This window comes from Trichoplax adhaerens, genomic scaffold (assembly GCF_000150275.1).
Source record: "Trichoplax adhaerens TRIADscaffold_2 genomic scaffold, whole genome shotgun sequence".
In the NCBI taxonomy this organism is placed as follows: Eukaryota; Metazoa; Placozoa; class Uniplacotomia; order Trichoplacea; family Trichoplacidae; genus Trichoplax; species Trichoplax adhaerens.
Window position 1 is genome coordinate 8,792,760 of NW_002060944.1, and position 25,260 is coordinate 8,818,019.

Genomic DNA, 25,260 nt, shown 5'->3' on the forward strand with positions numbered 1-25,260 from the left:
TAGCTTGATTTTAATTCTTTAATATTTAAGGCAATATAAGACTGATATCATTGATATCTATTTCTAGTTACTATGGTACGTACTTGGATGGCAGTTGGTTGGCACCATTGAGGTTGGGGTCTAATGGCTGATCTGTATGTTTAGAGAGAACTTTATAAGTACACGCCGAAAAATTTTAATTCATAATCGAAAATTTCATAAAATAATTATTTTCTTATTATGATTTATCAATCACAGTAGTATCAGCAAATTACCAACGCAGAATGCTTGAGCACCCATAGTAGTAGAACATTGACTTATATCCCCGGCAAGATTGCTTTGGGTGCAATTGGCGAGATTTGGCTCTTTACCGGTACACCCAATCTTTCCAATGATTGTGGTCATAGAACTATTACCACAGCATTGGCTACGTAATTGCGTATCGGCAAATCCAAGTTGTCGACATGCTACTTGAGCATCTTGGAATTGCCAGAAGCTATTACAAACTTTACCCCAAGTCTGGCCATTGTATACTTCGACCAAACCTTGACTATATATTGATGAGCCTGTCAAGCGGATTCCAATGACTGTAGAATCTATGATTGGAAATTTTAAAGAGAAAATTGTGATTCATCACATCTGAAATTAGAAAGTGGCTATAAGTACCGCCAGATACACTAGGAAAGTAACATGATTACTTAAAATTACAATAAGTTTTAGGCTAGTTGTTATTTTGAAAGATCTTTTAATGCTTTATCCGTATTGCTATATTTTAGTCTGATAATCTTATTGTCGCTCAATCTTACAAAATAGACAATTATATCCGCTATAGCCTTCTGGACACTGGCAAGTATAATATCCGACGTAGTCTTTACAAACGGCTCGTCCACCAGCTACAGATTGGCAAGGGTTGTTGGCGCACTCGTTAATATCTACAAGCAATTAAACATGATCATGTAGACGTTATAAAGTAGTCGATATTAAGGACACAACGTATTTTATTTGATGAAAACGTAGCATTATCATATATCACTTAATTTTCAGTACGCTCATTTTTATGCAACTTCTAGCACATTATGAGAATATCAAGTATTTATTTTTAATGATCGATTAAATCTTTGAATTTTACTTTATATTAAGTACCGGTTTGGCAGTCTTTTCCAGTAAAGCCTTTATTACATTGACAAATATATTCATCGTCCTGGCTCATGGCGACACAAACACCGCGATTGTTGCAACTTTGTTTATTTGTGTAGCAGTAATGATCTGTTTAAGAACAGAGAAGAAAAGCAGCTTTTTACAACTTAGGATAAGAAAATTTACTTTCTAAATTACTAAACTATTAAGAAAGGCCATAATAAATGATATTTTATGATTGATTTCGCAACTATTACTGTGGTAAAGATAGATTTATTATAAATTGATAAGATGTAGCTTGCATTAATGTGATGTCATGCAGTAACTTTAGTTATTCATAGAGTAATATAAGATAACCCTTATCTGTTGTCATTTCCTATATAACTTAAATCGCTTCTATTAGACTTACTGCTACATTTGATGGCCAAGTCCATGTCATGGGTACAATTAGCGAGAGCTGGGACTCGGCGGGTGCAATCACTTGGAGATGTTTCGTGACCAAAGCATTTTAAGCTATCAAATTGTATTTTTTCTTTGCCTTTTCCATAGATAGGGAATGAATATACGTTGGTCGCATTACCGTAACCAGCAGCTCTGCATAAGACTGATGCAGTAGTAATATCGACATTATTGTTATTGCATACTGTGCCCCAAGCCCCATTTTGGTAAACTTCGACGAATCCAGTACCACTAATGATGCTAGTACCACTTATTCGTACAGCTCCATTTGCTACAGGCCCTAATTGACAGTTGAGACCATAATATCCTGGAGGACATTCGCAATAGAAAGATTCTGCACCCAGTATGGTATGGCAGGTTGCATTTGGAGCACAAACGCTTGCATTGCACCAATTTCCTTGGCATTCTATGCTAGCAACTTCAAGATTTCCACAGTTTGCAACTCCCCAAGCACTATGCTTACATAAAGATAATGCTGTTTCAGTGCCTGTGCAGTCAAGATCATCTAGCCAGTATGGGGTCACCTTTGAGCCATATTTTGAGCAACAGGCAAAGTCCTTAGCACTCGCAAATCCAAGTTGCCTACAGGCAACGTTTGCATCCTTAAGATCAAATCGGTCATCACAAACTGATCCCCATCTACCTTTGAAAAATACTTCAAGATTTCCAGAGTATCGATTTGGTCCACCAAGCAGCCTTAATGGCTCAGTGTCAGATACTGTAAAAAAAATATTATTTCTTAGCGTGATCATAAACCAACTCCTTTTGATTGAAGATATGTGGCTTTACAATAATTGAAAATTTTAAGATAAGCCATGCTTAAATATTACTTACATTGATTGCATAGGCTGCCAATGAATCCGGGTGTACATTTGCAAGTAAAAGCAGATGAAGATAGTTTAACGCATGTGCCATAATGGCAGGGGGATGAATAGCATGGATTGTCTGGTAGAATTTAGAATTTAACGTAGGTGTAAAAATGCAGTTATAGTTCGTATGTCTAGCATTGAGTTGATGAATGGAAAGGCCAATGCAAATTACATTCTACCTGTACAACTAAGACCAACAAGATCCGTGTAGTCACAAAATGATGATACTTGCGTTCTTAAGTTGCAATTTAAGATTGAAGTTTCATTTCCTGTGCAGGTAATGCCGGCTAATTTCAAAGGAATAGATCAATATTAGATCATATCAACTTATTTTACCTATAAATTGCTCTAATATAGTATAGTAATCCTGCTTATGGACTTTTCAAATGAATAAATTTATTAAACAAAGTTGTAATAATATTCTTGCATATTAACTTACAGTATGGTATACTCCCGGTTGCTCCACCATAAAAGCTGTTCTTTTTGATTGATATTAATATTGGATAGTTTAATTTTGAACAGATCAGTTTGCCTGCTGCTGTATTGAATGTACCGAAATCACAGACACTACCCCAAGTTCCGTTCTTATAAATTTGAAGTGTTCCAGAACTAACATCATTATTCCCTTGGGGTGTTGTAAGCCGGACATCACCATCGGTTGCTTCTATAATTTTAATGAGACGTAGTAGCGAAATTTCATCAAATGAATCAGGTTAAAAACGTATTAAACAGAAATCACTCGATCATTATATCCGAATAGCTAAAGCTTTTGTTACTAACTTTCTGAACAATCTTTCCCATGAAATCCCGGAGGACATAGACAGCTAAATCCATAATTCTGGTTTATGCAGGTTGCTTGTTGGCCGCAAGGATTGGTGGAACATTGAATTTCTATTTGGAGATAGAGAAAGAGAAACAAATAAATGTAAGAAGTAACTAAAGCTAATGCAATCGAATCATTTATTATGTTTATAAAGTAAAGCATGCAATAGATTGCTATAGAATCAAGGGAGTTTTACTACATAAAGAATTCCATTGGTATCCTAAATTTTGACTGTTTTGATACTAAGTTTTATGACTGTCAAACAATTTTTGCTATAAAGCATGCAGATCAATGATTAGTTCGCTCGCAAGGAGAATAATAAAATAGCAGAATCAATTTCGGATTTTTGAAGATACTTGTATTCAAATTATGCTATCCTACTGCAATTGATCCGTTTGAATTAAAGCTAAACTATAGAAAAATTGAAGGTCAATCATAATTTCATGATAATTTCACTTATAATTTTCAGATATACGAATATATCTTTATGGGTTAAAGAAACACGCTGATGAGAAATGCACTCATCAATTATTTTTGACGAATAATATTTATTAACGCATTACGAATTATTAGTTCTATGAACTACCATGTAAATCAATCTGACCTTTACGCATAGGTGATAATTTTCGCCTAAAATTACTTATATATTAGTGTAAAACTTACTAGAAGAACACGTTGGTCCGGTATAACCTGCTTGACATACACAAGTATATGCGTCAACGCTTCCATTAACTAGCTGGCATGTACCCCTAAAACCGCAGGGACTGCTATCGCAAGCATCGGCTATCATTTTAAGATGGGAAAAATCATTTCCAATATTAATACAGTTAACAGATTTAGGCAAGCATACATGCTGTAAACAGAATCAAGATTTGCTTAATATAGCAATGGATTTGTATAAATTATAATGAAGCCAATATAGCTTATATCGCCTGACTTACTTGTACATTCCAGCATAACTGCACTACTGGATGAACATTGTGCATCATAGGATCCAATTTCACACTGTGTTAAACTTGATTCAGTTCCAACGCAATCTACATTTTTTAACCAGTACTTTCCAAAGTGGGAACCACAGCAGTAATACCTTTTATATCCAACAAATCCCAATTGTTTACATGCTACTTTAGCTTCGACTGTGGTGAAGCCGTCATCACATACTGGTCTCCACTCGTTATTATGAAATAATTGCAGCTCGTATCGAGTAAGGAAGAAGCCGATAAAAACTCGAACTAGTTTGACACTGCCATCGGTTACTTTTGATCCGATAAATGAATTAAAACATATTAATTGAAGCTAAATTGAAATAAATGAAATTCAAATTGAAAATGAGTTACCGAATTGGCAGTATTGGCCAGTATATTGAGGTGGACATTGGCAAAAAAAGTTTAAACTATCTGCTACACATGTCCCACCGTTTTGGCAAGGTTGCCGTTGACATAAGGATGCTGTGATTTCAAAATCAGAAATTGATTAGCAAATAACATTGATATGATTAATATTTAATTTTCGAAATAAAAATTAGAAAACTGTGGTGCAGCGCGTTATTATATCTCTTATAGAAGATTACTGCAAAATAGTATAATACGGAAGTAAGTAGCTAAACGTAAATTATTTCTGATAGCTTGGGTCATTTGGCAGTGCGAGTACTTACTGCTGCATAAAATGCTGACATCATTCGCATGAGTACAACCACTAGCACTGGTGAGTGTTTTCATATTGCAGGCTCTCAAACTTATCTCGTTACCAGTGCAACTAGTTGATACGATAGCTGCTGAGCTATTACCTCTACCAAAGTAGGCTTTGGGTAAATATCGAGAAAAGGTCAAATTTAACTGATTGCAGATGACTTTGCCGTCATTAATTGTAGCTACTTTATCACATAATGTCGCCCAACGGTCACCAACGTATACTTCCACGCGACCTTCAGTAGCATTAACTCCGTTCTTGAGTTGAACATCGCCTTGCTTAGATGGTCCTAGAAGTTGAAAAATGATAATATTGATTGGTCATTCCATAAAAATAAACTACGGGCTGTTTATTAAAATCTACTGTATATACTTTTGGATTTGAACCTTCTAACCTATATAATTTTCGCATAACTGGCCCGAATAAAAAGTCGTACATAAACATTTGTAACCATAATTCATATTCCTGCAAGTTCCACCATTATAGCATGTTTTTCCATAGCAGTAATTTAAACCTGAACAAGGAAAATAGTGTTTTTATTAAGTAGATAGATTATTATGAAATAATTTGTGTTAGTATTTGCCTCAGGGTAACAGAAGATGAAACTTATCAGTTGCTACTTAAGATAATGTGTAAACTACCGAACATGTCCGGTACTTTAAATGTAATTATTAAAGATGAGCTTACTTGTATAGCAGCTAACTCCGACATCATCATCGTGATTGCATATTGATTCGGCATTATTAGTATCATATGAACATTCGCTCAACGAGAGCTCAAAACCAGAACATCGAACATTGTATAGACCAATTTTGCCAGTACCAGAATCATAGAAGGAGCCCGAGGTAATTGCTCCTGCGTAACCACGCTGTTGGCAGACAACGTCTGCAGCTTGATTAGTGAAGTTCTTTTTACAAACAGTAGTCCAAATGCCTTGCAGGTATACTTCAATACGACCTCGACCGAGATTACTTATAGACTCTGGGATAATATTTACATCGCCGGTCTTAGGTGGACCTATTGAATTGCAAGATTTAAATTTAGCGATAATAAATCAGTGTCGCTGCGGTAGATTCAATTTCTGGCTATTTCTGCTAATAGCATTTCAATTTAATTATATTAATCCATTCTATAGCCATCAGAAAGTGCTTAGGTAGTGTAATCTACGATAATTAAATTACCTTAGCTCAAAATTATAGCATAAACAGTAGCTTTGCAAGCATTCTATCGTACTAATGGACGAAATCAGTATTTCTATTCGACATTTTACAATCGGGCCCTCTAAGCTAAGATATACTGTTTAACCGATATTCGTGCACTTAGAATGGAAATTATGACTGCAAGGACAGTAATTAAATTAAAATAACCTTACCATATTGACATAAATTGCCGTAATATCCACTGGAGCACTGACATTGGTAGTAATTCTTGTCTACTGTACTATAGGAATTTACGCATTTGGCACCGTTCATACATGGGCTGCTATCACAGACGGATATGTACTGGCATAAAGGGCCATAAGTACCCGGTTTACATTCACAATATTGAAAGTAGTAGGTCTTGCCATCGACCACCGAAGTATTAAATTTGCAAGTCCCGTTAACACAAGTATTTGGAGAGCATGTTGTATCTAGAGGATTAAAAAGCGGAAATGCAGTTACAAGCTTGACAATATTCCTATAATACCAAATTAGAAGAGTTAGGTCAACTTACTAGAACATTGCACTTTTGCACGGCTGCTGCAACTGTAAGCATTTAAACCGTAAGTAAAATTACACTGAGAGAACTTCGTTGCAGTACTATTACATTTCATATTGTAAACCCAAACTTTCTCAAAAGTATTACTATCTGTGTAGCAGCATGAATGCTTAGTTGATGTTGCGTAACCAAGTTCTCGACAAATAACATCGGCTTCAAGTTTTGTCATCTGAGAGTAGCAGAATGCTCCCCAAATGCCATCATGATAAATCAATGGAGCACCTTCAATAGTATTACTTGTCGTAGTCGATTTAACTAGTTTAACTGTCCCATCTTCTGGCGAAACTAAAATTGAAAATATAGTAGAGAATGAAATATCATGCAGGAAAATAATTTTAATGACATCCTATCGGTCTTTCTTATCAGTCTAGTGATACTAAAATAAGTGCATTGCCTAATATTTAAATGAAAATTGGATAATTGTGATTTTCGTATAGAAGCTGCTGATACATTCAGAATAATAACATAATCAAAGATTATGCTAAGTCCTCGTTGCTAAAGATAGTAGTCTATTTAATTTTAGAATTGAATAATTGTATATCAATTGATCGATTTTACTTAAACAAAGTCTATAAAGATCTAATCTTCAATGCTAAACTGCATAAATATCTGGTAATATAATGAATTCACTGGAATATAGCAGCTTTAGGTGAGTTTATATTCGCTTAGAGGTCAAAATTTAGGTAGTTACCTATTGGTGATTCACACTTGGCACCGGTAAAACCGGATTTGCAGTAGCATAATCCATAGAAACCTTCAGAAGTACAGTACTTGTTTTGGGGTGCGCAGCTTTGTATTTCGGTAGCATCGCATCGGCTTCCAGCTACAATACAAAATAGAAGTCAAGGGAAATTTGATAATTTGATATACATTCCGTATTTCGGGGATTTTATAAGGACATTTTCACGAGTTAGTGAAAGAACATACTAAGACACTCGATGGATAAATCTTGAGAATGATCTTGACAGTCTTGTGGAACATTATACCAGCCCGCACTATTGCATTCATCAATGGTAAATTCTTTGCCTTCGCAGGTAACTTTATTTACTATCGTTGGGCCATAACCGAAAAATCTGGTTGCAACAGCTTTTGTTGAGGAGTACGTGCGAAATCCTAATTGTTGACAAACTTGTCTAAACGTTAAGAAACTAGAACTAGAACGACAAATAGTCCCCCATGTCCCTTGATAGAATACTTGAACAATTCCACCCGTGTTACTTGTACTAGCTAATCGGAGATCTCCATTTTTTGCATTAGCACCTAAATAGGAAGGCGCAAAATGAAAGTAAAATCAATTCGAAATAACTAAAGTTATACAAGATAGTTTTGTCTTATTTGTGAACAATTCCAAATCTTGCAACTTTACATACCTGAGCAAGCAAGACTTAAGTCCCACTGATGAGTGCAACCACCTTGATTAGTAACCGCTACAGCTGGACAGTCTTTAACTGAATTTTCAGTACCAGTACATTTAAGCTGATAGATAGTAGCAGTATTACCTTGGCCAAATACCGGCGTTGGGAATGCATTAGCAAATATATAGCCCATTTGTTTGCAAATGACTTTCATATCTTGGATAGAAGATTGGTTAAGACAGACTGTAGACCAGTTATTATTTAAATAAACTTCAACACGTCCACTTAATGGGTTACTGCCGTTGACTAATCGAACAGAGCCAGAAGTTGGAACTGTATAATGTGCCAAATATAGAAGAAGAATATGAATCCAATTTATTACAATCATCTTATATTTTTATTAAACTACAAATGACCTTTCAATTATGATAACTACGGTAAATGCGGGTTAGAATATCAGATAAAATTGCGTTTCTTACATGTGTTTACGATTCATTAACAGTATAAACACATATACTACAGTCATAAAGTCGAGAAGTGAAAGTAAAAGGCTTAAATTAACTTTCATGTTCACAAATTTAAGATAATATCGTCAAGTTGAATACGTACATGTCGCATCTTGACAATTTTGGCCTGTAAATTGACCGCTACATTTACAAGAATACCCGTAAAATTTGTTGGAGCAGGTGCCACCATTCGTGCATGGATTTGACGAACAAGAATTATTAGCTTATAAAAATGAAAAGAAAATTTCGAAAGGTTTCAATTTCACTCTTCATCCACGATAAACGTATCTCAGACTAACTATTTTAATTTTTATCAGCTTACTTGCGCAGTAAACTCCAGCATAACTAGAGAAACATGCCACAGTATTATTAGGATTACTACCAGGACAATCAAAGATGGATGATTCATAGCCTGAGCATTTTAAGTTTCTCATTCCACTTGTAATTAACGGGCTTCCAAATGCAGCACTGCTAGTAATGCTAGTAGCACCAGCAAAACCCATTTGTTGACATACTACATGAGCATCGTAGAGCGTGAAATCACTGGAACAAATTGGTCTCTGTTCATTATTGTAGAAATATTGAACACGTCCAACATTGGGATGATAAGGTCTTCCAGCGACAAGCGTTATTGATTTATTAGTGAATGGCCCTATAAACAGTAGCAAGAAGATTAGTTGCTCATCTATTGATTTTAACATCTTTATCTGATCGATCATTGCTGCTCTATCCTATAATATGATCATTATTTATAATGGATACGCAATCCCCAGAGTAAAATGTCATTTAAAGTGTTCATAAGAAGACTTAGAGAAAGCTGATCTATCAGATTTCGCAAACCGCATACCTTTTTCACATCTATTTCCTGCATAGGAATAACTACATTTGCATGTATATGAAACGGTACCGACTGGCGTGCATTGACCGTTATTTTCACAAGAATTGGGATTGCAAAAATTTCTGAGCTGACATTTGTCTCCATAGTAACCTTGTGGACAGTGACATTGCGCGATTGTTGCAGGAATACCAAAAACAGTGGTATGATTGAGAGAGCAAACACCGTTGTTAAGGCATGGATTAGTTTGGCAAGTGGAATCTACAAGTTATTATTTTGATAAAAATGAATTTATTTTGAAAAGCATTTGCATATCAGCTATTAATCAGGGAAATAAATTATTCAATTTAGAAATATGAAATGTTATTCGAGGTATATACTTGTTAACATGATCTATTATTTTGATGAAAGTAAATTTCGTTTTAAACCAATTGCATATTAGCTACGGTATTAATTAGCGCGTTGACTTGTTCAATTTAGAAATATGGAATGCTATCCTAGCTATATACTTACTAATACACTCTACTCTAAATCGATTAAAGCAAGTAAACGTGTTTTTTCCATAAGTAAAGGAGCAGTTAGCAATTGAGCTTTCGCTGCCAGTGCATGTCATCGTATTGATCCAAATTTTTCTTGAAGGGCCAGAGTAGTCGCAACAGTAAGATCTTTTATAGCCTACAGAATAGCCTAATTGTTTGCAAGCCATAACAGCGATGGAGTCATCGTTTGACGTACAAATTGATCCCCAAACACCGTTGTGGAAAATTTCAATTGCTCCTTTTGCTACATTTAGTACAGATGCGTTGGAGGCTTTATAATAGTCATAAATGCGAACGGAGCCTTCTAATGGTAGAGTAACTAGAGTGAAGTAGCAAATAACAGTTATAATTTAAGAAAGCATCATCATGGTTCTGTTGTACGAAAATGAAATTTCTATTTATATTGGGTAATCTTGGCTTTATGCCTAACTCTGAATAGTAGTTCTATTTTAAATTTATTAATCGCTTACATTACTTTTAAATTGAGCACGATAGAATCATAGAATATGCGTTATGATATATAAGTACAATCAAAATTAAGCGCATTTTAGTGATTTAAAGAATAATTTTGTGATTTGTGATAATATACGGTACTATGCTAGATGAATTCTATTTCGTTTCTTAACAGATTTTTTTTAGGCTAAATAGGCCTAAATATTCATATCATGAATAATTTTAGATTCTGGTTGGAAAAAGAGCTACCTATTGGAGTCGTGCAGTTTGGACCAGTATAGCCGTATTTGCAAACACATCGAGTGGAAAAAAATCCAATTGAACGACAAACTTTATTTTGCGCTGCACAGGTCTTATTCTTTTCCGTATTGCAGTTGTTTTGATCTATGTTTTATAAGTGAATATCGTTCGAAAAATTATTTACAATAAATAGATAAATAGTTTCATAAAACATCAAAACAATTACTGTAGGTTATTTGGGCTGAATGTGCATGCTGAGATTTGCAATGAGCCATTTTTCAGTATTATGATAGGAATCCTCTTAACAAGAATATTGAAGTAAAATACTTTGGTAGATATTTGTAATATCTTCGTTCTTTGTCGGTGTTTCAAGTAAAGAATACAAATAGTGTATATCGCTATTGGTTACACTTTCATTAATTCTGCTTTCGATTTTTACTGGATTATTTTAGGCAGTACCTTTACGGTTAGCCTTGACCGAAATTTATTCAGCTTTATAAAGTACTTACTTCTACATGTGACAGAAACTGCATTACTAGTTGAACAAGAGTCGGAAATAACACCAAAACCAGCGTAGTTACACATCAAGATGGAAATTTCATCGTCAAGGCAACGTGTTCTACCTAGAACATATTTTGTAGCGGTACTCGTTCTTGTATATGCTGATGCGCCAGAGTATCCAAGTTGTTGACATATAACGCTAGCCTCTCCAAGACCAAATGTGCCGAAGGAATAGCTACAGATTTCACCCCACGTACCATTGAAGTAAACTTGGGCTAATCCTACTCCAGGTTTGACGGAATTAGCTAATCGTACGTCACCATCTTGTTGGGGTCCTATCAAACATAATTTTTATTAGAGAGTCAGCTAATTTTTCCGCAACTTGATGTTTGAAACTTTGAACACAGCAGTAAAAGCAAGAATGAATTCAAAACGAGGATATTGCATCGTAAAATTAAAATAAGCACAGCTTAATATGACAAACTGTATCTTATTCGCAGGCGTCACGCTCGAATAATTGTATTTAAAATTAATGTCAATGCAACCCTACTTCATGAAGAAGTCATCATTTCCGTAGGAGTGAAATATGAAACTTACTGGTCTGACATTGAGTTCCTTGATATGGATGTAGGCATTTGCAGCTGTAACTATTACCTACTGGCTGACAAATTCCCCCATTCATACACGGGTTCAGGCCGCAGGGTTGAACTAATTAAGTTGAATAATTATAAATAAAACGTGTAATAAGTAATGCATAAACTTAACGACTTAAATTTATAGGGAAAAATTGCTTTCTAGGGGCGTTGGAACCATATCATCGTTTTAAGCATTTTATAAAAAAATCCATCAAATTGCTAATTAATACCATATTTACTGTCCATAAAATATAAGTTCTAACAATGTTTGATAATTATTGGCATCTTACTGCAGCCTTTAAGCACACAAAACCTTAATTATAAAGTATCATACTTATGCAGTCGTATTTAACCTCTACTTTATTACAGAATAACTCTGTCGTGATATGCTAATCGGCTACTATACACAATTTAGCATTTGCTATTTATGGTAATCAATTTCTAGCATTAATCTCTACGACTTCTACGGTACTGTCGATATTAGCAAATTTGTATGTTATTCTGTATTACTTATTTGATAACCGATTTCACTACAATGGTAATCGGTTCGAAAAATAGAATCGATATGATTGCAGTTTCAGCAGTGACTACAAAGGTTGTCGGTATTAAGTCTATAGGGAGACAAAATCTGCAGGAAAGTTCTAGCTCTTGTACCCGGATGAAATTACTTTAGGGTGCTTTTATATTATAGCTTAGCAAACAAAGTATTTTGTTTTGAGGAAGAAGCCTAGTACGCACGGTAATACAACATTTCTACTCCTAAGGTTATCGTTGCTAGCAACGGATTTATTAGTTCTCATTTAAAGTAGAGGAGTATGATGGATACTGTAGTGAAACTATAACCGGGTATTGGATATACTCGTATGTAGAATCCATTACAATTCTTTGGCTCTTTCTAATTGAGATACCAAGTCTACTATTTACTGGTTTAGTGACTTTAGTTTTATTCAGAAAATGATGTTTTATCGTGGTACTCACAAGTACTGCAATTTTGGCCACCATAACTGTTAGGACATGTACAAGTGTAGCTACCACCAGCTTTATCTATACAAGTACCACCATTCATACAAGGATCATTTGCACAGGCAAGCACTTTAACATGAAACGAGATAAAAATTTCATTATTCTAGGTCATTAATACTATAAGAATGCTACCATCACAGTCTATCTTTATTCAATGGCTGTTAGAATATAGAAGATCTATAATAACTTGTAGACATACTTGTTGCACAATTGCTACCCGTATAAGGAAAAGGGCATGCACAAGCATAGGTGGAACCATTCCCTTGGTTGGTACAGTTGCCACCATTCATACAAGGATTAGTAGAGCATGCTAAAGCTAAATGTAAGAAAATAAATTCTACAATAAGTTCTGCTTAAGGAAATTGTTTTGTTTTAAAATCAATCTTTGAGCGTGAGTAAAAGAAGATGTGGCTTTAGTTCGATCAGTTTAATTCAATTTTATTAAATGATTGATTTAGATGCCTTATCGTTTATGATAGCTTATATTTATGCCTGCATAATTAAACTTACTTATTTCACATCTTTGGCCAGAAAAAGGGTGTGAACAGTTACAACTATAGGCTTTACCGTTGTATGTAGTCATACATCTTCCACCATTTTGACAAGGGCTTGGAGAGCATGAGCTTGTACCTGAGATGAAAGAGAATAGAAGCAATTAAGCTCTAAGTTATGTTCATACGCGTTTAAGTGAATTCAGTATGAAGGTTGGTGTATGGCTATACTGAAAATACAGCGTATGAATATTTTAAGTTGATCAAGTCTTTTAAAATTAAAGTAAAAGCACTTTCATATGCAAAAAATTAATCTTTACGGTGTCTGAATATTGATAAAATACTTATAGCCATTTTATGCATCAAAAATTCAGAATTATTTCAAACACTCGTATCTTTTAAGGTTTGCTTTCCAAACCATAATGGCTTAAAAATAATAAGCAACCAACATACTTGATTGATCACAGTTTCGGCCAGAATTTGCAGAAGGACATGAACAATAATATGTTGAGTAAGAAAAGTAATTAAAGCATAAGCCGTTGGTACAAGGGTTGTTACTGCATGAACCTGGACATTTCTGATCTAAAGTTAAAATATCAAGTAAATATGAATATTAAATTTATTGGGTTATTATAAGTGCTATGCTTATTCTTATTTTGTAATCACAATAATACTTCAATGCCTACTTGGTGTATTAGCGGTTGTATTATAACATTCTGGATTGTTGACACCAGGAGAACAGTAGCAGAAGTAGCTTGCTGCTCCAGAAGTAGTTAGAGAAATACATTTACCAACTTGACATGGGCTGCTGTTACATGGGCTATTTCTGCCATTGGAATCTGATACAAATATTGCAATACAGATGTTTAGATAGCCATGTTACTCAATAATACTAATTTATGATTGTTAGCTATCGTTATCAATTTAAATTAGTATTATATTTCTGAAATAACATTTATTACTGATGAATAAATAATTAAAAGATGCATTTGGTAAAGATATTACGCATAATCAAGCTTTATTGATAAAATTAATGGAAATTTTTCAGTTTCACTGCAGATGTATATGCGATCTGTAACATTACGATATCACTGTTTTATTAAACCCCGATGTTATTAAAGGGAGTTATTTTAAAGTAGTAGTTTTGTATTGTATTCGTTACTATAAAGTGGATATTAGCATCTTGAAGAAAAGCTTTTCTTTTATTTAATAAATTAATTCACTACGTTTGATCGTTCATTTTCATTTGCTGCTAAATACAGTAGCCCAATTTACTTCTTCTAACTACTACATTAATATAACAGATTGAAGATATTGAGGTGATTGATAGAGTAGGATTTATAATTTTTAGCCGTATACCTATGAACGTCTTACTAAATAAAATCACTAGTTATCATCTACCTGTTTGGCAGTTAGCGCCAGAAAAGCCATTATAGCAAATACATGTTGGGGTTCCATGGATGTTTGCACATTTGCCTTGCAAGCAAGAGCTACCACCACATTCTTGTGAAGGACTTACTACATTAATGTTTTGAGGGAAATAACAATTAGACTTGATAAACAGCTTACAATAATCAAAATTATTTCCATGTAGATGTTCACTTCAAAGGTTTAAGAAATACATCGAAAGTATTAAGCAATTGGTAGTAATACAATATAAATTATACTATGCCAGTGTTGCAAAGTGGAAAGGTTACAACTTCACGAATCAACTCCCTCTACTTCAAATTTAATTTGACAGTTTAATGCATGGCATTGTAGGTATACTGTTTACTTAATTAGACGCTTATCATACTAAATATTTCGAGCTAGGTTTACAAGTAGGGATTAATTAAGCATTGCCATAAATGTGTTGATACTCATCAAATGCTTCGAATACCTACATCTGCTGTTTTATTAATTTTATATTGCTACCTGTTATACGTTCATAGGAACTGAAATACTACTGTATATCGTTGGCGTTAATCAGCGCCGTTCTGCATCAGTTTCATGACGCAGTTAATTGTTCATGTAGAGTGAATATGAATATTTAGTTTTTGTTAATGAATCTAATCTATTAGCCATTCTAATTGCCTTATACATACATACATACATAGTAATACAGTTGATGATTCTATAGTCCATTTTTTGAACTGGACTTTCAGACTAGTTTAATATACGTAGAGTCGTTCTAAGATAAATAGCTATTACGGAGTAACGCTTGCATAGCTGTAGTAATATAGTCCCAAAAGATAACTTATCCAGGAATGCTTTAACATTAATTTATCTATAACATTTCATATATTTTTGATAGATAACTGTATAGTTGTGTAATATTATCGACAAATTGATAATTTATGTTCAATAAATTGATCATAAGCTGGCTAATACTGCAATAGTTTCGGTTCAATTATGTCTAAGACAGACAAATGGTTACCGTCTCTCTTGATCTTGTGAGATCGTCTGTATTTAGAATCGCACTATAGGTTGATGTTGGGGAGGACAAATTTGATAGTAGGCTCATAGTATTAGTTTTCTATAATAGCTTTACTTTTCCTCGACACAAATTTAAATTTGTTACAATAGCTAAATATATATTTACCTTACGCTAATGCTTAATTCATGCAAAGGATTGTTAGCTCAGTTTACCGAATAATTGAGCTTAAACGTAGTCAATACAACCCAGATTGTTATTGAATTACCTTTCTATTGCATTATTAACTGTCTTTGATCAAGCATTGTATATCAATGATACAAAAGCTCCCTGAATAGCGCTTTTAAGCAATTTTGAAAACTTAATCATTCTAATATCACGTGGTAAATATAGCTATTGAAATATAATTAAGTATCAATAAGAGACTGTCACGGAAAGGGTGTTATCCCTGTGTTACCGTAAGTAGTATAGAACTACCATACAGTAGATCTCCAGGTGTAGTGGAGCAAGGCATAAATAATCTATTAGTTTAGTGCAGTGGTTCGCAACATAAGTTTGTGACAGTCTAGACCACTTAGAGTTTTTACTAGTTTCATGTAGGAATGATCATGATATATTACACTAAATGGCAATTAAAATTAGTAAATAGATTATCTTTGTTGGTAAACCAGTTTAAATGACGAGTGTAATATTATTCCAATGTCCTTTTCCATACAATAATCAGATTTCTTCAATCTTTTGATGTTGGTCCGAACTAAAATGTTTGCGAATCGCCTATATTGATCAAGCTGATCATTTTTCTGCTCTCATAAACGTAGTATGCTTTCAATATTAACTCATATAGTTATATGTTTTAAGTACTTTATTAAATTACTTTTTGAATTTTTATCATATATTACTATTACCGTCCAAGTACGGTAACATTACTGTAACAGTTACTACTCTTATCAACTTACATTTAGGTACAGAACCGACAATTAGCCTGGATGATTCACCATTTACTAGCAAAATGAGCTAAAAAATAGAAAAAATTTATCTTTGAGTTGAAATTTTTAGTATTAGATTTCATCGACGACTATTATGAATCAGCAATTAATCTATGCTGCAAATCATTGACGAGTATTTATACTATTTTTAGAGCGTTATTAATATATAAGAAGGGCAAAACACATCCGCCTGTTGAGGATGGGGATACTGTCTAAATGACATTTAAAATATGGCTCTAGTTTAGTTACTGTAGCACAATAGTTGGAACACAAAAGAGTCAAGCGTTGTTAATCTCAATTTTCATCTTTTGCTATCATGGCAAATCTTAAAAATTGGAGTGATATATACATATCACAGGGCTAATGGAAAGTTACATGGCTTCCTGAAGGAATGAATAAAGTTAATATTGCCTATTCGTTCATGATGATTGGATAATTGGTCAAGTCTGCTCATTTTTTAAAAGAGTTATTTCTTCGATAGTGGTCAACTTCTATTGAGGACCTAACAGGACTAAGAAGCTTTAATGCACTATCAAACATCTAGCTTAATTTAACTTTACAGTCACTGTTGCAATAGATAAATCTAAAAACTTAAACTAGTTGTAGAACCTGCGGCTTTGATATAGTAACGACTAAATTCACTGCATGCATTTGGCCTGATCGACTGTATCTAAGACTAACATATCGCTACCAATTACAGGCCTAATGTAAACCTTTAAATTCGAACTTCTAATTGCATCTTAATTATACTAGCTTCTGTTTATCTAGTACATCTGTAGTGAACGAATTAACTTCATCCTAGAAGCTTTCATAGATTACAGTATTTAAGAGTAATATATCGTTTTTACATGTTAGATGAAAATTATTAAAATAAAAATTAACAACTAATATGATAACTAAATCAGACCACATAGCGTGGACTTCAAATATATGTATTGACACAGAAAACACTTTTTAATTACAGCAAGTTTCCATAAATCAATACGTGCTATAGTTGGTATACTTGAAGACTTATAGAATGCAGCTTTCTTTCAAATGGTTACGACAGTGATCAGTGATATACATCTGCTAGTTACAAGCTTAACAGTAATAATACTGCTAATGGTGCAACTAATGATGTAAAATATAGCTTCTAAATAACATGCTGAATCATCACCGCATTATTCACTGTTAACACTTAATATAGCGTGAGCCTTAAAATAAAGTGGAATTTAAGCATAAGTTTTTGCCTTACCGATAAAGTCAAGAATAACCTAGTTAAAGGCAACATCTTGGAGGAATTAGCGATTGAGCTTTGCTTTATTAAATGAATTTATTTAAATTTGTTATTTTATAGCTAATAGCGTCTATCCGAAGACTGCTATGTTTTTCTATACTCGTAAAATAATTAATATATGCAAATTTCATAAAAGCGACCTCGTAGTAAGGATGAGATTTATTAGCTCAACTATTACATTATTAAAGTTTTTCCGTCTTAATTAATTATCAAAGTAGTTGCAATGCGAGATAATCACTGCATTAAAGCGAATTTATATCATAACATCACTGCTAAAGAAGTACTATTCTTATTTGCTTGTATTCATAAACTTCTTGCAATTTTTGTTATAATGATGTAGGGCGTTAGCTACTTTTTATTCATGCCTAATATTTATTTAGCGCTGCATTATCCCTTATTTGCAATGAATTTCTGTTTATTTGCCTATAAAGAAGTTTTCCATTGTAAATATGAACTTTTATCTATTATTTTGATCTTATTTATTGATTTATCAATATCATTGTATTAAGAACATTTGTATACTACTTATTCGTTTACATCCTAGCCAGCATACATAAACATTTTTCATGCAGTATTTGGCTACCTGTTGAAAACATTGATATGAATTATAAAATGAAGTTTAAATAGTAGTCTGTTCAATACGATACAATATCGATGCATACAAATCAAATTTACACCAGTATTAGCTCTGAATTATTCATAGTTTTAAGTTTGACAGTCGTACAGTTTACAATGCAGGTAATGCATCTAAAATACTCTAAATGCCGGTTCCTTTACGCGTGAATCCCAGATTGCTTATGCAACTTAACATATATTGCAACTCATAGATGTTAATCTCCACATTTCTAACTTAACTAAATTGCAACTATTTTGTTGAAATGCGAATACAGTCCTACATAATAAACGAAAATGAATAATGTGCAAGTGCTAAATGAACTTTTATTTGTCAGTTCTTAATAAGCGAAATCTATATGTTTAGTATGTCACCTAAAATCATTTAGTTTCGTTTTATCTTATTAACGCCAACTTAAGGAGTTGCCCACTCTGTAACGTTGTCCTAGGATTTCAACCGTTTCCGATTCTTTCTTACGAAAGACTGAACCATCTAGACTATCGAAACTAACTTATACGTCCTTATTTAACAAAAATAAGATTGGATTGAAAACCAATCCATTCCATAATAAGATCGCGAAATATTTCTTTATGAACAATATTTAACGCGGTCATTTAATGAGTAATTTACTAATAGTTTCCACAATGAAAACCAGAAAATACATTTTCAGTGTGATTTGACATTGAATATAAAATGAATGCCTTTTTTTGCGTAAAATTGCTTGGCACAAATATCGCTCAATACCGCATGTTGCATGATAGTATAAAGCTAATTTTTATCCAAATGAAGTACCGTATGGCTAGATATGAAGCGAATAGTATAACAATTGAAGGGAGCATACATAACATGTTTGTAAAGATGGTATATTTTCATTGCCTTTATTAATCGTATATTTGAAGATATTTAAGGTGCAGTAACGCTTACGACATAACAAAACTTAATTTATTCGGTAAAATTTCACGATTTATACAGCCAATTTTACATTTCTCCATTTACTTAAGGGTTTCAATTTCAATATAACCTCATCAATTGCATTTTATTAAAACACATTCACTAGTAATAGTGATCATTAATGTTCATAGTGGCGTAGTATCTGCTATTGTTATTGTAGCAATTTTAATATACTGAACTAAGACAGATTTTTACATCAATAGCTTACATTTAATTTGCTATAAAGAGGCAAGATAAGTTTGAAGTGGTAGATTCACAAATGTAGGCTTTGCTTATTAATAAGTCTCTAGATATAAAAATGTACTATCGCTAACAGTTGCGTGAAAAAGCTACCAGATCGAATCGTCATTTTATAATTCAATTTTTGAGAAGGAGATTTAAATGAGTTATGAAAATAAAATGATAATTTTAAAGATCTTTATCCTGCGTGCCAAAACTCGGATTTTCGTAAATACCATCATCTGCATTTTCATAGGATTGGAGCAAGTTATTCCTAATTGCAGGTTTTCTTCCTGTAAATATGACAAATTTGGTAAATTCAGTTGTTGAATCAACGAATAGTGGCGATAGGCCTAATTTATAGAGGTTCTTAACACGAGAAAATCGTTTCTATTGAGTATAACGACATACCAAATGCTCTAGAAAAGCCACCAAATGACAGTGTTTTATGCTGGAGTGATCTATATTTTCGTAGAAGCATTAGTTTCTTATCAAAAATTTAATCGATTTTTTTAACATAGAATGAAATTTATATAATTCCTTAATTATCTTTTTTTGTTGAAATAAATAAAGTAAATTTACTCAGTTAAGTAAAGCAATTTCTTGCTGTAAAATGTATTTATATTGGATTTAAACCATAATACTTTTACCCTTTCCTTCTCAATATTGTATATCCCGCTACCAGGATTAGAATACCGACAGCGCATCCAATAGCAATGCCGATGTAACTTCCAACTACGATCACAAAATTATTAAATTTGATTATCATCGGTATAATTCTGTTATTACTTGACCTTGCAGTATATTTATTTATTTAAGTAAAATTCATAATTTAAGATCAACGAGATTTTACAGTCTTGGCGTGTAAGGTGCTATGAATATTGTACCATTCCGAGTTACTGGACTTTGACAGTTATCCCCTTCAAATCCTCCTAAGCGGCTAAAATTAAGCTAATAAATGAAAGTTGATTACTAAAAGGGAAATTAACGTTGAAATTGAATTTTGAATTAGAGCTGTCTAGAAATAATCTCAACAAGAGTTATGACTAATGATATATTTCAATTTGTTGCTAGACGTATCTTTACACTGATTAATTAGATGACAAATTACATTTAAAATTGTTACATCCAGTAGCTACGCTGATGATTAAGAGTCAGTACAATAATCGCTATTTTTGTAAGTTTGTAACTTACTATAGATTAATAAATATATTCTCAGCAAACATCAACATTTTGAGTCTTGCTTAGAATTAAACGTTTGTAATACCTGCAACTTGGTTTATTATTGTTCATTTTGCATTGTCCGTTATTGCTGCAATATCCGTGAGAGCAAACAAAATCTGAAATAGGACAAAAGCACGAATATTTACCTAATACTTACCTGTTTTTAAATATCAGTAGTTTTATAAAGTATTACTGCTTTCATTTCGATAACATTTGTTTATTTTAGTTGACGTACTCATATCGAAAAGGGGCGTTTGTTGGACTTGACTATCGGTGGAATCATGTACGCGACATGAATAGGCACCATTATTACCTATGGCTAACGGACTAAAGACGAGGTATGATGTAATTTTAGATTTCGTATCGCTGACGACGTTACTGATTTTGGTTGCATTTCCAGGTACGAAAGTAATATTATTTTTCGTCAAAGTAATAGAAGGCAGTGGGCGTCCGACAGCTTGACATTGTAATCTGGCATAGGAACCTACCATAAAGTTAGTTATGTTTGCAGAAATAGGCAGAATCGTAATAGGGATATGTAGAGTGTAGACGTGTACGAATATATATTTAGCAAAATTTAGAAAAAGACTGATCCATTAGATCAATAAAATGAAAACTATAGTCACTAACGTGCTAATTCAATTTGGCAATTATTTCCCGTGTGTAGAGGATCACAACTAGTATATCAGAATCAATATTGTCATTAACATTATCATAGGCGCTTTTCAATTTTAAATGTATATTAAATATCTACGTCCATTAAGTTGAGTAAATATTAGCAGCTACTACATTATAACGAAATTCTAATTATAGACATTAGACTAAAGACATAAGCAAAAAAAGAAATTGTGGCTTAGAGACTGAATATGCCTATGTTTAAAAATGATGCTTACATGAAACTGATAATTACTTGAGAATAACTCTGACCTACATTATCGAATACGGAAAAGGTATTATTCCCGATTTAATGCTACGAAATTATTTGCTATTACCTGCATATGGCTCCAGTTTCGGTTTGATGACATTCGCCATGTGAATTGCAAAATTCTGGGGAACAGGTAAACTCTATAGACATAATGGGGACAGTTATCAATAATTACAATCGCTAGTAACAAATAAAGCGTCATTCAGGATTAACATTAGAGCCTTCATTTAGAATTCTAATAAAACTGAGCTAATAATACAAAGAAATTAGTTGTACTCGTATACTTTATTTCTCAAGTCTTATAAAATATTTGATAAGTCTGCAAAATAGCTAAGTTTCATCGACTTAAGTAAGTTTATGGTATTACTCTTAATAACTTTACTGCTAATGTTGTCCGTGACTTGGCAATAGTATGCGCCCGCATCACTGAGAATAAGAGTTTGAATAACTAAGATCATGATAGTGTCTTCATTAGAATTAACATCTCCGGGATACATATTGATTAGATCTCCAGGTGTAACTTGTTTGCCATTGTGATACCAGTTGAACTTAGGTTTTGGCCTTGCTTTAGCTTGGCATTTTAGGCCAATACGTGATCCAAGTAGAAATTTAGAGACATTTGATTGTGCCACTACTGAGCTCAGGGGAATATCTAACAAAGATTTGGATAGTAAACAAATCAGTTAAAGTTTCAGGTGTAATTTGATTTAGGAACCTAAGAATATTGTAAACTCTAATTGAACGTGCCACCACTGTAAAAATTTAAGAAATTATGCAATGACGACATCTATTAAACTTTAAAAATCTCTTACGTGGCAGCTGAGTCTCACAGTGATTTCCAGTAAATCCAAAATTACAGCTGCAGTATAAAATGGTTAAAGGTTTATATGTTAATACAACTTTACCATAATTCATTATTTTTGTGCGATAGAACGTTAAATCGCATTTATAAACTGCTATTAGTACTTTTGTAATATCGTTTTTTTGGTAATTGTTTATTATTCCTAGAGTACGAAATGGGATTTTACCTGCACTTCAGCGAATCGCTGCCAGCTATCTTACTACATGTTCCTTGACTACTACAAAACTTGACAGAACAACCTATCCCTATTTTGTAGTATTTAAATAAGAGTTATAAATGAAATATTACTTTGCTTATAAACATACTACAATACTTCATTCATTGTTTTGTCATTTTTCTAATATACTTACTAATAGAGATTGCGGGACTATTAATCAACGTGAATGAAACATAATGAGCGACACATCGATATTCTCCGTTGTTAGATAACATTAAATTATTGATAATCAGAACGGATCGGGCCAGTGTACGATTCGATAGTAATGTAGGCTGAGGAATAACCATAACATTGCTGCTATTTCCAATTTCAACGCCATTTTTAGACCATTTAAGTTTTGATAACGGGCGAGATACTGCTTGACACGTCATTAAAACGGAAACACCTTATACATAGGTCGAGGTATTGCTCTGAACCAAAACTTCTTTCACAGACAATCCTTGAAAGGTTGTGATAAAACGATTACTACTTTGAAAAAGTTAATATAATTGAAATCATAACAATTACAATAATTATAATAAACAATTAAGAGAAAGAATTGTAGCTATTTCAATATACAGTAAACCAATTTATGCAATGTAATTACAGTAAATCGAAAATAGTAGTTGTAGGTTAGCTTACCTGGTAGCGAGGTTTCGCACTGAATGCCTGTGTGATATTGATCACAAATAGATTATATAGCACACAATAATATCTCAGCAGTAAGATCAAGTCGCCAAGAAATTGATAAATAATGTAAAGAAAATTTTCTTTCAAAGAGAACTATAAGATTTTAATAAAAATTCTGAGCAAATTTTAAATGTTTGAGAAGTGAAGTGATCTTATCCTTAATTTACCCTGATCAAAGAGCAAGATAAAAAATTACATTTATAAAGAATTAATCGATCAAGGAATACGCGTACTATGGGCGTCCTATTGTTGCAATACTATTTTACTGGTAAGACTGTGAAACTTCAAAAATGATATAGGCTACTGCAGCAGCTTATAAAATACGTTACTGTTAGATCAGACGCAGATTTATTTGAAATTTACCTGCACTGAATTTGGCTACCATTATTAATTTTTCTACAGCTTCCATGATAGTTACAGAATGTTGATGAGCATGCCACTCCTATAAAATATTATAATTTAAAAGCTTAAATTATACATATTATCAAAGTTATATTATTGTTGTCAATAGAAAATTTATTAATAAACTAAAGTATTGAAAAATTAAAATTTAAGAGGTACAAGATGGATGACTTGCACATTCAGTAATTTTACTTCGTAGGACTTGCAGTAAAGCTTACTTAAAGTGATTGTTGTACTCTGTATAATTGTGCCGCCATCTTTGTAATTTCCCACGCACTTATAATTTCCATTATTAACCAGTATTAAACCCTTTAAAATTATTACTGATTGTGCATATGTACTATTAGCAGATGAAACAGAGTTCATGATATGGACGTTACTGCCATTAATTAATGGAACACTATCTTTAGTCCAAGATAGTTTGGCGAGGGGAAGCGATGTTGCTTTGCATGTCAGAGCAGCATAGATGCCATAATAATAAGTTGTAGTATTACTTTGAACTGTAACCGTGGTTAGAGGAATATCTATCAAGAAGTCAAAAATAGCTCAAGCTTAATATCATCATAATCTAGCAAATAAAGCTGATTTGTATCTATCAAAATTAAATAAGTCATTCATAGTAGCAAATGCTTTATGCGTATTGATAAAGCATTCAACGAGAAAAGAAAGAAAGCTGGAATGTAAATTGAGTTTATCTAACCAACCAGATAATAAAGATAAAATCTATATTTAATTACCGGGTAGCTTTGTTTCGCAGTTGCGCCCTGTGCTATATCGATTGCAGCTGTATTTAACGGAAGGAGTAAAATAAAACGTTTAAATTTACACAAACACGTAACTGCAGATGAGATAACTTTGAAGGATGATTTATAGTACTGCATATTTGAATTGAAGTAATAATTTTACAGTATTATAAAACTGTATCCTATATTTCTTCTTCTAGCTAGATAATGTATTCGCTTATTTATTGACGTTTAAAGCCCAGTTGCAGTGATCATTTCGTAAATTTTTAATTACTGTAATTAAATGTGTAAAAATTTTAATATATATTAGTTTTTGCTGAGTTTAGGTATCATAGCGAAATTACTAGAATGGAATGACTTTTGCCGGTAACTATTTAAATGGCTTTTGCTATAGCGGTCACAGCCCTGTAGAAGCACGATAAAATAAACTTTTTTCTCTTGCGCTATGACTGAATATTCTAATTACTA

The 25,260-nt window shown here is 33.0% G+C and overlaps 1 protein-coding gene across 1 annotated transcript in view; it reads right to left on the bottom strand.

The window, feature by feature from the left end:
* Positions 1-231: 231 nt before the first annotated feature.
* TRIADDRAFT_21116 (uncharacterized protein) overlaps positions 232-25,260 on the bottom strand; it is a gene marked incomplete at both ends in the record, with an annotated part of 43,191 nt that continues 18,162 nt past the window's right edge. Inside the window, 5 exons of the mRNA XM_002110140.1 lie at positions 232-575; positions 1,526-1,824; positions 1,966-2,293; positions 4,922-5,245; positions 8,085-8,402. Of these exons, the coding sequence (XP_002110176.1) occupies positions 232-575; positions 1,526-1,824; positions 1,966-2,293; positions 4,922-5,245; positions 8,085-8,402 (1,613 nt within the window). The remainder of the gene's footprint in view (positions 576-1,525; positions 1,825-1,965; positions 2,294-4,921; positions 5,246-8,084; positions 8,403-25,260) is intronic.